At 46.3% G+C, this 15851-nt stretch overlaps 1 protein-coding gene and 1 long non-coding RNA gene across 7 annotated transcripts in view; one reads left to right on the forward strand and one right to left on the reverse strand.

Annotated features, from left to right (window-relative positions):
- The window catches only part of EOMES (eomesodermin), a 307841-nt gene that overhangs the window by 288773 nt on the left and 3217 nt on the right, over nucleotides 1-15851 (forward strand). For 4 of the 6 annotated variants that reach the window (XM_083578004.1, XM_083578006.1, XM_083578005.1 and 1 more), the window contains 2 exons: nucleotides 14937-15091; nucleotides 15636-15757. In XM_083578004.1, coding sequence (XP_083434130.1) covers nucleotides 14941-15091; nucleotides 15636-15757 — 273 coding nt within the window. In that variant the 5' untranslated portion in view covers nucleotides 14937-14940. Of the gene's footprint in view, nucleotides 1-4692; nucleotides 4779-12488; nucleotides 13571-14936; nucleotides 15092-15635; nucleotides 15758-15851 lie in introns of those variants that run through there. The other 2 variants (XM_083578003.1, XM_083578002.1) reach the window with 2 other exon arrangements.
- LOC310745642 overlaps nucleotides 436-15851 on the reverse strand; it is a 30691-nt gene continuing 15275 nt past the window's right edge. The window contains exon 3 of the long non-coding RNA XR_014540267.1: nucleotides 436-700. This is a non-coding gene — a long non-coding RNA (uncharacterized lncRNA). The remainder of the gene's footprint in view (nucleotides 701-15851) is intronic.

Genomic DNA, 15851 nt, shown 5'->3' on the forward strand with positions numbered 1-15851 from the left:
CCTGAATATTCATCAATTGGAAATAGCATTTGTTGCTAAGTAAAAGTGGACCCCCCCCCTTCAGAATATATTTTCCTGGAGTGAAAATACTATGCAGGGAATAACATCACTATGTTCATTCTTTATCAGAAGTGCTAGGTGCGTTTCAGCCAAGGACTGTAGCAGGAGGGGGTAATCTGTGGCTATTCAGATACTGCTGGACCACAACTCCCATCAGCCCCAGTCAACATAGCCAGCGGTCAGGGAATAATGGGAGCTGCAGCCTAACAATACTTGGAAGGTCACAGATACCTATTCTTGGACTGGAAGCATCTCCATCATCATCATCATCATCATCATCATTTTATTTGTATGCCGCCTTTCCATAGTTGAAACTATGCTCAAGGCGGCTTATAACATGACAAGATTACATAATTACAAACAACATAACAGAAGTCATAAACAATAAATAAAACACATCAAAATGTACACAGTCTAATGGAAACAATTTCCACATAAATCATAAGATCTAAAACTAAAGATACAGCAATAATATAATAACAACAACATCTCTCTCAACCCGCCCACCCCCTAAACGATACTCCAGCCCAAGAATCTGTTCAACAGCCTCAGCTTTTGTAGCTGGAGTCAGTCAGCACTCCACTCTCCCAGGCCAGATGGGAAAGGGCCAGCAAGGCAGGGTGCAGGTCTCCCTGTTGATCTATTGAAGCAAAAACAGCAACAAAGTACTGTTAGGGACTAACACAGTTATTGTGGCATAAGCTTTCATGGACTAGAATCAACCGCTTTATCCGCCACATGAAGCACAGTTCTTAATTGGCAGGTATATAGATGAAAAATGTCTACTTCGTATAGTGAAATCTGGTACCTTCCATGGTCAAAGGAGTAGCTATGTTAATTGTTTGTATCTATGTGTGAGAAGGACAGAACTTTTGTGGACTTTTGTGACTTTGCAAGCTGCATTGCATCTCGGGGTGTGTGTGTGTGTGTGTGTGTGTGCGCGCAGGAGGGGGTTATTTCACCTGTCTAATTTCACCTGTCTGTTGTGCAGCTATTTAAAAATCTAAGAACCCTCCAGGGGTGGGGAGGAGTTGCCACACTAGGAAAAAGGTTAGCTGTTATTTTAGCACAGCTAATACCCATTACATTTTCTTACTTAATGGTGCTTATATTTATAGTTTCTTTTGTCATGTCTAGTTAATAATAATAATAATAATATTTTTTATTTATACCCCACCCTCCCCAGCCAAGGCCGGGCTCAGGGCGGCTAACAAGCAATAATAAAAACAAGTTGAATGAATACAACTTAAAAACAAGATTAAAATACAACATTAAAACATTGAAACATTAAAATGCAACCTCATCACAGGAGGAGAAAGAAAAAAAGAAAAATGAAAGTTAGGGAAAAATCAGTTCAGAAGTTTACAAAATGTAAATATTTCTAGACGACTGTACAAAATAGTACAGCTAAATCAAAACGTATAGCTCTAGGACTTCCGGGGTGGCGCCATCGGCAATGGCGGACTCCCTCTGAACTGGAGGGACCAGCTCTGCGCGAAACAGGTCGTTTCCGCTACGGCGAAGCGGGGACCCTTTAAAAAATCACAGGCGGATGAAGCCTGTGACCATGGGACTCAGCGGGCACCTTTAGCGCCCCCCCAACCCGCAAAGGAACCCATTAACGGGCTCTGAAGCGAAGAGGGGGAAGTGGCGCGGTGCTGTGAGTCAACTGCTTTTTCCGTAGAGCGAAGCCGCATAGCCGTTGCCGGAGAGTGCTGCCTTTTTCCTGGGACAATTTGGCATCTAAAGAATCACCCGTGAGTACTTAAAACTCGAACAATTGGATTTTAAATAAGGACTGGCCAGTAGAGAGGAATTGGACTCAAAATTTACCTCAATTTGGTACTGAAACGGGAAGGTCTAAACAGGAAGTCAGCCTTCCGTTTCTTTGTAGTCAGAATAAAGCAAAGACAACGTAAACTAGAGCTTAGAAAATTACTTTTAAAGGATTGGCTTTCATCATTTAAAATCGTGGAACCCCCCTTCGGTAGCAGGAGAAGAAGGGGGATCTCTTTTTGGACTGTTTAAACCTGCAGAAGTGAGTTTAAAGTAAAGTAACTTTCCACCGTCCTGATCCTGGAGCGGAGTGTCAGGACTGACGTTTGAAGCTCATTGACCAGAGACAAATGTTTTTGACAGACAGCTAAAAGAAAAGTAATATAGTGATTCCATTGTTTCCTTTCGCATTTCAAAGGAACAAATATTGACAGAATATCCTAAAAAAGAAACTTTGTTGCTATTGTTCTTAAAAGAAAGAATAAACAGAAGTTTTCCCCCTAGAGGGAGACTGTGAAATTGTAACCAATTTCAGGAGCTTGCAGCTGCTACAGATTACAATCGTGGGAAAGGACTTGTGACCTTGTAGGACAATGTTTTCAGAAGCTCTGTTGGGTGCTTTCTGTAAAATAAATGCCCTATTGGATCAGCTAAGCCAGAAGACGGATTTGATGACTAATGCGACCAGAAATTTTGAACAGGCAGTAGGAAACTACATGGAGCCTACCCAGGAACTAAAACAGAAGTGTGCTATGACAACACAGATGAGAGAAGAGGATACTGCTGAATCCTGGGTGCCAGAAATGAAGGGAGTTGCGGCCCTGCAGGATCATGAGCTTTGGATTTGATAAATGAATTTGGAAAAAACCAGATTTGGAAAGATAAAGTTTGGTTTGGTTGGGAATTGGGGGGTTGGACTGACCCTCCCATGCCGGGATGTTTGGACTTTCTGAGTCTGGTAATGGGCCGTCAGATGTTTGGAGCTGTGGGGGCTCTTAATTTTGGAGGGAATCTGAAACAGGAGTTTAAATATCACATGGAGTTTAGTCTGGACTGTGGAAATGGGGCTGATCTGCTGAAAAGGGTCAAAAACATTACTTAGCTGGAGTTCCCACGAGTGAAAGGAAAATATGAAGAAGAGTCGCGGAAGGGACATGGAAGAGACTTGAGGGCCTCGGATATAAGGATACCAGGTTAATGCGCTAGATTAATGGGACAAAAAGGACTGACAAAATCCGGGACCAGGAGGAAGGGACGCTGGATGAAGATTGGATTGTTTTACTTTTTTTTCTTTTATCATTAGGACTGTTTTAAAATAATTGATGAATGTTAGAAAAATGTTGAAATGGAACTACTTGGTTCTAGTAAAAATGTTTAAAGAATTAGGTTAATGATATGGTTATGAGAAGTTGGTAAAAATAAGATTTAAGTTTTAAGTTTTAAGGTTTGCTATAAGACAAGATGAAAATAGATTAAGATAATGTAAGGACAAAATATAATGAACTATGGAAAGGATTTGCTGTGATAATTATTAACCAGGATACAAGAAAGGGGGGGGAGGAGGAGGTCAAAGAAAGAAGGTAATGAAAGTTAAAAATTTGAGAATGATGGATGTATTTTTTCTTTCTATTTTTCTGTGTTTTTTTCTGTTTTTTCTTTTTTTATAATTTTAAATTTAAAAAAAAACAACAAAGCAAAACGTATAGCTCTAAAATATGTGATATAAACAGATACAGAAGGTAAAAACTTAATAAAAAATAAAGAGAAAAGTAATAAAACTTAAAGAGAAAATAACCAGATTTAGAGGAGAATTACTATATATATGGGGAATAGGGTCATTGTCTCTGATTTTAAATCTGAAACAGATTTAATTGACAATTGCAACTTTGACATATATTTCATCCTAGTTGACGTTTTAAACCCTATGGAACCAATCCTGCAAAAGCATATGTCCATTTTAAATTGCCTTTTGCTTCAGTGCAGTGATTCATAATGCATAAAATGAAGAGTGTTAATCAAATATTTTACAGGATCAGGGTCATTTAATTTTCAACTTCTTAAAGAGTTTTGCTTTAAGACACATCATTTGAGACAGAACTATGTGATAATTAATAATATAATCAAGCTATTAGTGGCTGGCATGTATTCTTTTCCTTGTAATTAAAGAACAACTGAATTAATATTTCTTCCTTGTTGCTGCAGAATTGCAGATATTGTAGAATTGTCATGTAGCCTCTGTGACAGTCATATTCCAGCCTGGGCCCCTGGGTATCTGGGGAAGAGCAACTTGGCCACAACATCTCTTGTTGTGCGTACAAGAGTATACCCATCTCTTGTACCCTCACTTTCCCTATTTGAGGTACTTGCCACCACCAGATAAGAAATTACTTATTTGCCAAGCTGGCCATTCTCAAATAGCCTCCAAAATTTCCCTGGAGTTTCTCTGAAAACTTCCTTAGGTAGCATGATTATCAAATTTCTAATCATGAGAGTATTTAGAATAAGCTGAGACCACAGATATTTTATGAAACAAGAAATGAGTTTACTATGATGGAAGAAATTGAAAAAATATGGAGTTCTAGGGGCTGCCACCTTTGTTTGCATTGCTCACCAACCCGGCCTGTCCCCCATTAGACCTCGCCAACCCCCCCGTCATCACAGCTTGCGCCAAACTCAACTTTACTATCTCTTACAAAAGGGGTGTGGAATCTTTTCTGGCAGGACAGCCAGATCTTTATTTTCCCCAAGCTGGGCAGGCCAAAGGTAACAGATGCTTGTGGCTGCCCACCTGCCAATCACCTGATGCCCTAGTGATGTCAGGTATGCTTCCTTATGATGCTGTGACTGTTGGGACTTCAAAGCGAACCACGGAACATTCAGACCTCCATGGGGTTTGATACTGGGATTGGCAGCGAGTGGCCATCTGCCCCTGTAGCTGATGGGTAAGTGAGATCAGGCCTTTAAATAGTCCTCTCCACGTTTCTCCTTCAAACCTCCATAGAGGTCCGAAAGATAGGGTTTGCAGATCTTGAGAAAGGTACAGTGCTGCCACCCATTCGCTGACGGGGTGGGAGCACACCTTCAAATACCCCCCCCTCCAAGCTTCTCCTTCAAACCCTCAGTGCTTGAGAAAACGCATACATGAGAAAGGAGGGTATTCCCCCAAAAGAGTTCTGTTGAAATTTTACAAAGTCGTTTTATTTACTGCTTCTTCTTTTCCTATTCTTTACATTTCATCAGAACTATAAATTACTGATGTTGTACTCTGAAAGAAAATCAGATGAAAATGATTCACTGGTGGAAGGGACGCGGGTGGCACTGTGGTCTAAACCACAGAGCCTGGGGCTTGCCGCTCAGAAGGTTGGCGGTTCAAATCCCTGCGATGGGGTGAGCTCCCGTTGCTCAGTCCCTGCTCCTGCCAACTTAGCAGTTTGAAAGCACACCCGTGCAAGTAGATAAATAGGTACTGCTCTGGCAGGAAGGTAAATGGTGTTTCCGTTTGCTGCTCTGATTTGCCAGAAGCAGCTTAGTCATGCTGGCCACGTGACCCGGAAGCTGTACTCTGGCTCCCTCATCCAGTAAAGCGAGATGAGCGCCACAACCTCAGAGTTGTTTGTGACTGGACCTAACGGTCAGGGGTTCCTTTACCTTAAGTTAGCAAAACTGTATAAGACAAGTACAAATACCTGCTGAAAATGTAAAGAAGAAGAAGGTACCTTTTACCATATGTGGTAGTCGTGTAAGGTAATAAAAGCATTCTGGGAAATTATATATAATGAATTGGGGAAAAAATGTTCAAAATAACTTTTGTAAAAAACCAAAAACAACCAGAAGCTTTTTTATTAGGAGCTGTAGGTACCAACATCCCAAAAAGCAGAAAATATTTTTTATGCATGCAACAATAGCTGTACGGATGTTACTAGCCCAGGGATGGAAAGAAGACAAAGTCCCTACCAAAGAGGAATGGCAAACCAAGCGGATGGACTATGCCAAAATGGCAAAACTGACCGGAAAGCTCAGGAACCAAGAAGACAAAAACTTCAAGAGAGAATGAGAAAAAATTATAATTTATTTAGGAGACCACTGTAAGCAGATGAAAACATTATCAGGATTCTAATAACACTTGTAATGTAACAAATATTATGGACAATATGGAGAGATAGAAAATATAGATTATGAAATAATATGCAGTTGAAAATGTCAACAATAGGACCCATGGAGGGGAGGATGGGAAGTCTGGAGATTCAGAGAAATCTCTACATACAGATATGTACTTGGTATTCTAATAATTCTACACTTGAAAAATAAAATAAAAATGATTTCAAAAAACAAAACAAAACAACAACAACAAATTACTGAAAGAGAGCTGGTGCCTTGGGTGCCATTAAGATATTAGATCTGCAATCCTGAGCACATTACTTCAATGTAAGCCCTATTAGGCTTCAGACTTGCTTCCAAGTAAACATTATGTTTAAAATTAGGAAGTGTGGATTAGTTAATTGACCTGTTCAGAGCCTTGAGTGTGTCCCATTAGAACGTGCTTTGCACTCTGAACCTCTTGAAAAAATAATCCTAAGGAATGAACATAAGAGTCAACATCCAGGGGTTCTGACATGACATTAACAGCTGTGTCCCAGGCAGAAACTCAACAGGTGGGTGGAGATGAGTCTGGGAAAATATTTCACTTTTTGAATTTGTTTGCTAAGAACCTTTTGTTAGGTGAAAAGGAAGAAAAGAATGGCTTCTGAACTTAGTAATACAGTGGAACCTCATGTTATATACCGTCCTCCTAGTGAACGCTTCGGGTTACGAGCTCCACTAACCCAGAAGTAGATGCTCCCAGTTCCGAACTTTGCCCCGCGATGTGAGCAGAAGTCATGCAGTGGCAGTGGGAGGCACCATTAGCAAAAGCACGCCTCATGTTAAGAACGGTTTCAGCTTACGAATGGACCTCCGGAACAAATTAAGTTCGTAACCGGATTTACGAATTAAGTTTGTAACCGAAGGTACCACTGCACTCAGGTTTAACTAAAAGGAACTGTGGTATTGGGTGATGTGGAATGCTTGTAGCTGCCATCACCTTTACTGCTGTGTCTCAGACATTAGTACTATATGGCACATAATAAGAATCCATTTTCCTAATAATAGATAGGCAGGTGCTTTGGACCAGCGGTTCTCAATTAGCTAAGTACTGCGGACCTCCTGTCTTTCAAAAGCCAAGCCATGGATCCCCTACTTTTTGGGGGGCGGGGGACGATACCTCTATGGTAGTTTTTGTTATGTGAATGGTGCCCCAGACCCCCTGGTTGGATTATGCAGACTTCCTGGTATCCATGGACCACCAACTGGGAACCACTGCTTTAGACAGTTCACAGGCAGGGCATGATGGCGGCATTATTATGGAAACCTGAACTGAGTTAAATTTGGTCTGCGCAAGTTCCTGGGTTTGAAATAGCAGTTAAGGCTTCCCAGCAGATATATGATTATATTCAGATTATATTCCCAAAGAAGGGACAGGTCAGCCATGGCATGTTCCTTCTCTCCAACACCCTTAGGTGCAACCTGAAACCTGCAGAGCACCTAGCTGAGCCTCATGTACTAGGCATGCCTATGACACTTCATCTTGAAAGTGGACTGTGACCAGATGCAGACTCCATGGCTTCAACATCAGCCAATAAATGTATTTTTCTCTTCTCCCCACCCACCTTGCTTTGCTTTCCCTCTGGCCTGAAGAAGAGTTGTGGAGAACTCAAAAGCTTGCACACTGCTTGGTGTCATTTTGGTTGGCCTAATTAATATGTTGCTCTACTGTAGATTTTGGAAGTTCACTATGGCTGGCCACAGTGATCTATGCGACGGTCATCTCCAGGCTTGACTACTGTAATTCGCTCTACGCGGGCTGCCCTTGAAGCTGTCCCAGAAACTCCAGCGGGTACAGAATGCTGCAGCGAGGCTCCTCATGGGGTCTCTGCCATGGGAGCATATTCACCCAGTGCTTTTCAAGCTGCACTGGCTCCCGGTGGAGTACAGGGTCAGATTTAAGGTGCTGCTTTTGACCTTTAAAGCCCTTCACGGCCTAGGACCCTCGTACCTACGGGACCGCCTCTCCTGGTATGCCCCACGGAGAGCCTCAAGGTCCATAACTAACAACACCCTAGTGGTCCCAGGCCCTAAGGAAGTTAGATTGGCTTCAGCCAGAGCCAGGGCCTTTTCAACTCTGGCTCCGGCCTGGTGGAACGCTCTGCCTCATGAGACCAGGGCCCTGCAGGATCTGATTTCTTTCCGCAGGGCCTGTAAGACAGAGTTGTTCCGCCTGGCCTTTGGCTTGGAGCCAATTTGATTCCCTCCCTCCCTCTCTTTCTTTTTTCTTTTCCTTCTCCTCCTGCGATGAGGCTACATTTTAATATTTTAATGTTCCATTATTTTAATGTTGTATTTTATTTTTGTTTTTAAGTTGTAATCATTCATCTTGTTTTTATTATTGCTTGTAAGCCGCTCTGAGCCCGGCCTTGGCTGGGGAGGGCGGGGTATAAATAAAAATATATATATTTTATTATTTTTGCTTACGGTGGTGGTTTGACGAGATTTGATCTTGTAGCATTCCTCACACAAGTTTTCCTCCTAGAACAGCTTGGTGGTCTACATAACATACACACAGAGAGAGTCATTGAGGCAGTTTAAAGACTAATAGATTAATTACTGCATCAGCTTTCATGGACTAGAGTTCACTTTACCCAGTGTATGGTATCTGATGTGTCAGGATTTGGTGAGAATTTAGTAAAAAGGCAAAGTCATTGTGTACAGGACTGGATCTGCAAAAGTCTGCAGACTGCCTCCAGCCAGCAGCCAGATCTCTGTGGCTAATAGTGGTTCTGGATTACACCCTAAATCTGGGTCAGTTTAGAGCATTCAGAAAAGAGTTAGCCAGCTTCCTGTCCCGATTCTCCATTATGGGTGTGTAAATTCCATAAAATGGGTTAGGATTTCCCTAGCCCTCAGGACAAAAAAAATCCGTGGAGGAACTTGGCCGTCAAGGTTGCATTACAGAGGGCTCTTTCTAGTTCAAATGAATGTCAGGTTAAATACCCCACCCCCGTTGCACCTTTGTCAAACAAGCATAGGGAGGATGCTAACCAAAGAAAGATGAGTTTAACCAAAATGAAGGCAAAAAGGAAAGGAACACATGACGCAGTTAGACAAATCGCTCTGCTTCATAAACAGCGAAAGGAGATACGAAATAAGTTTAAAAGGGGAGCGTAGAAACCAGAAACGCCGAGTCCTTCCTGACTTGGCTTGCTTTTGCCTCTCTCCAAGGTGCTGATTGACTGAGCATTGTAAGCAAACCATTCTGTTCCCTCCTTGTGACTTTGGTTATAAATTTATGACTAGAGCCGCTTCAACTGCGACTGGGTCTAAGGAAATTTCATCCCAGCAGTTCAGCCTACAACGCAACAGCGTGTCCTTGCAACGGAGTGCGCCGGAAAATGCAGCTTTTAAATGCAACCTCAAGTATCTACACAGTAGTTGAAAGTAGCTTCTGTTGGAATATATGGGGCGGTTCTCCTATAGATCGGGCTGCAAGGAGCGAGTGGTTACAAACAGACGCTAAAGACCTTCTCATTCTAACAGCTATGTATTATTGCTTCACTGACCGTTAGTTTTGAGTTCTGAACAAATTTGCTGTAAATCCCGGGTGGAGACTCTAGACTGTGGGAGCAGGTTTATGGATTTAGAGTCCAGAAAGAAAGAAAGAAAGAAAGAAAGAAAGAAAGAAAGAAACCAGAATAACATTGCCTTTTATTTTAATGTGTACTTTTTAAACTATGTAAATCCAAATAACTGGAAATTTTAACAAGAGTAGAGTATGTACGTTTGTAGTAGCTACAAGCTGGGAAGAAGGGGAGCGATAAATCCAATGATATCGTCTGAAATTATTTCCTGTGCTGCCCAGTCCTATACATGTTTACTCCAAAGTAAGTCCCCATTTAACACCCAGTTGAGACTGTTTAAGAATGCAGCCTTCATCTTGAGCTTTTTTCAACATAGTCCCAAAGGGCATCGCTTTCAGTCGGAGAAGTATCTGATTTGGCAACTAAGTCAGTGCCAGAGTAAACAGCAAGACAAAACTTCTGTTCCTTGTTCATCGCCCCCATCCAAAACATTGTCTCCTGCTATTTGTTGGTTGGAAGGTCAGAGTATGTACTGCTTTTGCTTCTGTTTCGAAGAAATCGGTGCACATATATTTAAGAACAACCAACAAACGTGTGTTACAAGCCAAATGTTGTGGCTTAAAGGAAAAGAGACAAATTCTCTGCAGACCAGATAAGCTGCTTTCGCAGTGAAAGGAGGAATTACCGTAACTTCAAGGGCTTACTTGAGAGTAAATTCCACGGCAGTCCGTAGAAATCGTTTCTATCTAAGCATGGTTAGGATCCGTCTGTAATCAATATTTTATAAAACGGAACGGGAAAGGAACTTCTTTTGCTATTTAGTATTTATCAACGCTAAGGTATTTTTTCAAGGTTTAGCAATTGCGATGTTAAAATTTCAGGCATTAAAGAAATGTAACCACGTTTGAAGATGAGCAAAGGGTAGCTTTTTAAGTCTCTTTGAAAACTGATTTTAAAAAAAGAAAGAACTAAGACAAAACGTTTATTCCCTTCTGTCAGAAACCTAGGGAATTAAACCTATATTATACGAATATCGGTAGGTCTTCAGACCAACAGGTTTAATCTCTTCCTATGCAAATGAAATATTTTATAACAACTTGCATCGGCCTAATATCCGCAAAGCGCTGACGCCCGGACGCCTAATTATGCCCGGGTTTGCGAGAAATAAAGACTTGGGGAAGAGAGAAAGAAACTGCAAATTCGAAGTGGGATTTTGTTGTTGTTGCTCTCCGTACTGGAGCTCCTCGTTCCTGTCCCTGTTTCCATTTGCAAATATCAAGCTTTTGCGCGACGGAATGAAGTAAGAGACTCAGCTAGAAGCAGTTTCAAGAACAGGCCGCCGGACCAGCTCGGCAGCTCCACCTCTTGCTCTGCCACCGTCCCTTCGCATCTTTCTCAAATGCAGTGTTTGTGCCACTCTAGATGCCTTTGTGCAAGAGAGGTGTTTGTTTTGTGTGTTGTTGTTTTAGGTGACAGTGTACCACACTGAATAGTTTGGAAGCATCTCCCCCAAACCGCCCCATCCCGGGTCCTCTCTAAGATCCCGGAAACTCAGGAGCCGGTTCCACGGGTCTTTCTCTTGCGCAAGCCTCGCTGAGACGAGCACTGCGCAAGAGAAGCGCGAGCCTCGCTTGCCCGCCTGAGCCTGCTTCTCCCCCGCTTGGGCTCTGAAACTGATCAGGCTCAGCTGAATCTCCAGCGAAATCTGGAAAGCTTTCCTCGCTTTTTCTTGTTCATGGGACGGACCATTCTCCTCCCTCCTTGCTTGCTGTCCTGAACAAAACCGAAGCAGCAGACGATCCAGATTCAGACCAGATTCCATTCTTGCGCGTAGTTTCTTAAGGGAAAGCGCTTTCGCGGGGAAGGAACTTGAAAGAAGCGAGTTATGTTAGCCGTCCGATTCGCTCGGGCCTAGAAAGGAGTCGTCGGGCTGCTGTGGAATATCTGTGTCTCGCCCTGCTTCCTTCAGACGAGGGAAGCCAGATCTGTTTGTTTGTTTTCAGCAGCAGCCAATTGCCTTGGCAAACCCTTTCCCCTTCCCCTGTCCTCTCTCTCCCCCCTCCCGGGCTTCTCTTTCTTCCTCTCTCTCCCTCCCCCTTTCAAAGCGAGGGGGAAGAAGGAGGCGAGGGTGTTCTGAAGCGAGAGCGCGACTCGTCCTTTCCCTCCCCCGCCTGGTTTAAAGGAAATCCCGGCGAAGGTGTGAAGTGCTCGGCAGGTCTTGCACAAACACATCCCGACGCAACTGCCGCGGCGTATAAAGCGGGGAAGGGGGGCGGGCGCGACGGCTTCGACGCGGGGAGAAGGGAAGAGGCCGGGCTCGGCCCCAGACGCCTTAATGGGGCCCGTCGCCTTTTCGAGGGGAGGTGTGGAATGGGCCCCGTCGCCTCTTCCCTCCTCCAGCGCTGACAGGGCTGAGGGGAGCCTTCCGTCGCTGCTGCTGCTCTGAGGGAGCTTTCCGAGGCCGGCCAGCCCGGGAAGGCGAGGCCCCCCTCGTCGACGAGGGAAATGGCCGCTTAGGACGCAGACGGCCCCGCTGAGCTCTGAGGCGTCGGCTCCCTTTTCATTTCCTCCCCTCAGAAAGTTGACTTGCGGCCTTCAAAGGACGTCGCTCAAAAAAACCAGGCCTCGCTTTTACATTTTAAGGGAAGCTTTAATCGTGGTGTTTTTGGTTAGCCCACGTCAAGTAGGGACTACTCTAAATACCCAGCATCTTCTCCCCACACCCCGCCTCATAAAGTCCGTGTAAAGTTTCATGTAAAGAATTGAGGGGGCTGGTGTGTGGGATCTTTTAAAAATTATTTTAAAAAGCACTTAAGAGTCGCAGGTGACTTGTTCCAATTAGTAGCTGTCTAATTAAATTAGTGTCACCGAGACCAGCCAATAGGTGGTCGAGGGAAGGAGAGGTTCGCCGGCGAATGGAGCCGCCTCCAAGCCCCTCCCCGGCTGCGAGAGAGGAGCGCGCGCGCGCGCCTATAAAAGCGCTCCTCGGCTTGGTCAATCGCAGTCAATTGTGTGGCATTTAAAGGCGGGAAGGTCAGGTGGGTGGGGGCGGCTTCTTCTTTTTGTAAATGAGGTTACCACAGAAGGCGGCCCAAGCCCTTGTTCGGTGCCTTTGAGGGGAACCGAGGACGTTGTTGTGTCGCCGGCTGAGGCGAAGTGAGCGCCTAGTTTTGCGCCTCCCGGCAGAGCCGCTCTCTCGGAGTTGTGAGGGGACTTCTGGGGGCGGGTGGCGAGCGGGGCGGCTCATCTGAGGCGATGCAGCTGGGGGAGCAGCTCTTGGGCAGCCCGGCCAACCTGCCCGGCGCCCCCTTCTACCCGCTGGAGAGCGCGGGCGGCCGCGGCGGCGGCAGCTCGACGCGCCACCTCAGCTCGGGGTCTCCGCCGCGCCTGGACTTGGACAAGGGCGCGAAGAAGTTTGGCGGCGCCTCGGGGCCTCCGGCGGCCGGCCTGCTGGGCGAGGCCGAGGCGGCGGCCGACACGCCTCCCTTCGCCGCCGCCGCCGCCGGCCAGGTTCCCGCCAAAGCGGCCTCGGGGGCCGACGGCGGGCGCAAAGGCTCGCCTTGCCCGGCGGAGGAAGAGCCTCTGCCTCCGGCTCCGGCGCCGGCGCGCTACACTCTGGACGGCCTGAGCCCCGAGCGCTACTACCTGCAGTCGCCCGGCCCGCAGGGCGGCGGCGGCGGCGAGCTGGGCGGCCCGTGCGCCCTGTTCCCTTACGCCGGGGCGGCGGGCGGCGCGCAGCCGGGCTCCATGTACCCGGCGTCGGGCGGCGCGCGCTACCCGTACGGCTCGGTCCTGTCTCCGCCGGGGGGCTTTCCCAGCGCGGCAGGCAGGACGCCCTTCGCGGCGGCGGCCGGCGCCTACCAGTACGGCCAGGGGGCGCCGCCCGGCAGCCTCTACAGCCCCTACCCGGCGGCGGCGGCGGCGGGCTCGTGCGGCGGGCTGGGCGCGCTGGCAATGCCCGGCGGGGCGGGCGCGCTCCGAGCCCAAGTCTTCCTGTGCAACCGGCCGCTCTGGCTCAAGTTCCACCGGCACCAGACCGAGATGATCATCACCAAGCAGGGCAGGTAACGCCGCTGCTTGTCTCTTTCCTGGGGAGTCGGGGGGGGGACGGGACTTCGGGACCTGGGGCAGATCGGATTTGCGAGGAAATGGCGCAGAGTTAATCCGTTTGGGAGAGCGGCTCGAGGAGCTTTCGGCGCGGGATCTCATCAAATTAAGAAAGAGCTGGGGAAACTGATTTAGTCTTAAGGGATCCGGAGCTGAATTGGTTTGCATTTGCTCTCTGTATTTGCGTGCCTGTCATCAGGTGTGTCCCAGCTTTCCCCGGATTGTCAACAGTTGTTCTCTCCCCCGCCTCAAAGGTTTCCCTGTGCACATTTACCCGAGAGTAATCGCCATTGGACACAGGGGGGCTTCAATAGGAAACTAACATGCGCAGGTTTGCGCTCTGAAACTCGTTTTTTTCCAGTTCACGTACTTAAAAGTATACGCTAATGGGGGGGGCGGGATTTGATTTAAAAGAAATAAAAAAACTATTTTATTTTTTTAAAGAAGAAATTTCTTAAATCGAGCTGTGTAGTGCCGGTGTTTTTAAGCATCAGAAAACCGAACTTGCTTTTGCTTGGAAATAAAATCCGATCGTAATAAGGTTCTTTTTCGTTAGTTTACGATCGGGACGTTAAACTGGGGGAGGAAGGCAACGCCCTGGGTTTATGGCGCTAGCGAGGCCAACCAAATTTCAGGATTTGAGGGATTTGGGGTTCTGGAGTGCAATTATAACATATGACTGGTCGATCGAAACCTTCCCCACCGAAATCATCCTTGTGCTTGATTCGAAGTAGGAAAGACATACTTGTAGGGTTTCTTTCTATCTCTCCCCCCCCCCCCAATTTAAACATATTTGGTTTCTTGTGTTCCCTAAACCGGCACTATCAGTCCTTCCATCATAATTGTTGATTGAGATAAAAAGAATTGGGGACGGGGTGGGAAACAGAATGTGCCATTAGTTTCTGTCCTGGGAATTCTGTGCGTGTGATATATAAATTGTAACCGAGGGCAAGCGCGGGTTTGAAACTATTCCAGCCTTCGGATCCGGGTCTATTTGGGATGGGGTTGGTGGTGTCCCTCTTTCTTCGAGGTGCTGCATTTGAAAGGCTGCCCTCTCCGATCTCTCCTTCCGAGGCCGTCGCTCTGGAAGTTCGCAGAAGAGCGAGACTTGGAGCCAAAGCCTCTCGTGGCGGCTCTCTCTAAATATAAACCCCGCGAGGGGAGCCGCCATCTGCCTCCCGCTCTCGGTCCAGGCGCTAGCCGAGGCCGGAGCGCGCTGCCAAAGAGCATCGGCGGGGGCTCCTGGCTCAGGGATGCAGGCGGCCTCGATTCCCTTTTTCTAAATGCGCGCCTTCCCCCCTTCCTTTCTCTTTCCAATACCAGGCGGATGTTCCCCTTCCTGAGCTTCAACATCACCGGCCTCAACCCCACCGCCCACTACAACGTCTTCGTGGAAGTGATCTTGGCGGATCCCAACCACTGGCGCTTCCAAGGGGGAAAGTGGGTGACGTGTGGCAAAGCCGATAACAACATGCAAGGTAAGCGGTTGGGGAACGGGCAGGCAAGGAGACTTTTTTTCTCTCATGCCTCCAGCTTCCTTCCATGCCTTCATTGCTTCATCCAGAATCCAGATGCAAAGCTCTTTATAGACAAGGAAGGCAGGGAAATTAATTGCCTTGTCATACAGCCTTTTGAAATGTGACTTCTCTGAATCTAAAGGAGATGAATCCTCTCCAGAAAGCGACTGTGCTTTTTAAAAAAGGGGGTTTGGAGGACTCCTTTACTCCAGCTTGCTAGGAAATTAAAGGAAGGCTCAGCATTTTTCCTTCTTTCCCTTTCATGCTCATGGTTTTATTATGGACCCTGCAGACTCCCTGCCACTGAAAGCCAATGGCTGCAACCCAGCATCCTATTAGATGTGCATTCTTGTGTGCAAGTATTTCCTTTGTCGTGGCACACAAGAGAGAGTGCATTTCATCTTGGTGTTATGTCTGATTTGGGGAAATGTCTAATTTACACAAGTACACGTAGGAGAGATGAAATGCACCTTTCCCTGACTCTCATCTTCTTTCCATCTTACAGGTAACAAGGTTTATGTTCATCCTGAATCTCCCAACACTGGAGCCCACTGGATGCGACAAGAGATCTCTTTTGGAAAACTAAAACTAACTAATAACAAAGGGGCCAATAATAATAATACTCAGGTAAAACAACACACTTAAATTTGGTTTGCTTAGTTGATCTGTGGTTCCTGGAACCTGAAGGAAGATTCAGTAGGTTTTTGAAACAGGTCTCCAG

Source organism: Podarcis filfolensis (assembly GCF_964270895.1).
Source record: "Podarcis filfolensis genome assembly, chromosome: 12".
Classification (NCBI taxonomy): Eukaryota; Metazoa; Chordata; class Lepidosauria; order Squamata; family Lacertidae; genus Podarcis; species Podarcis filfolensis.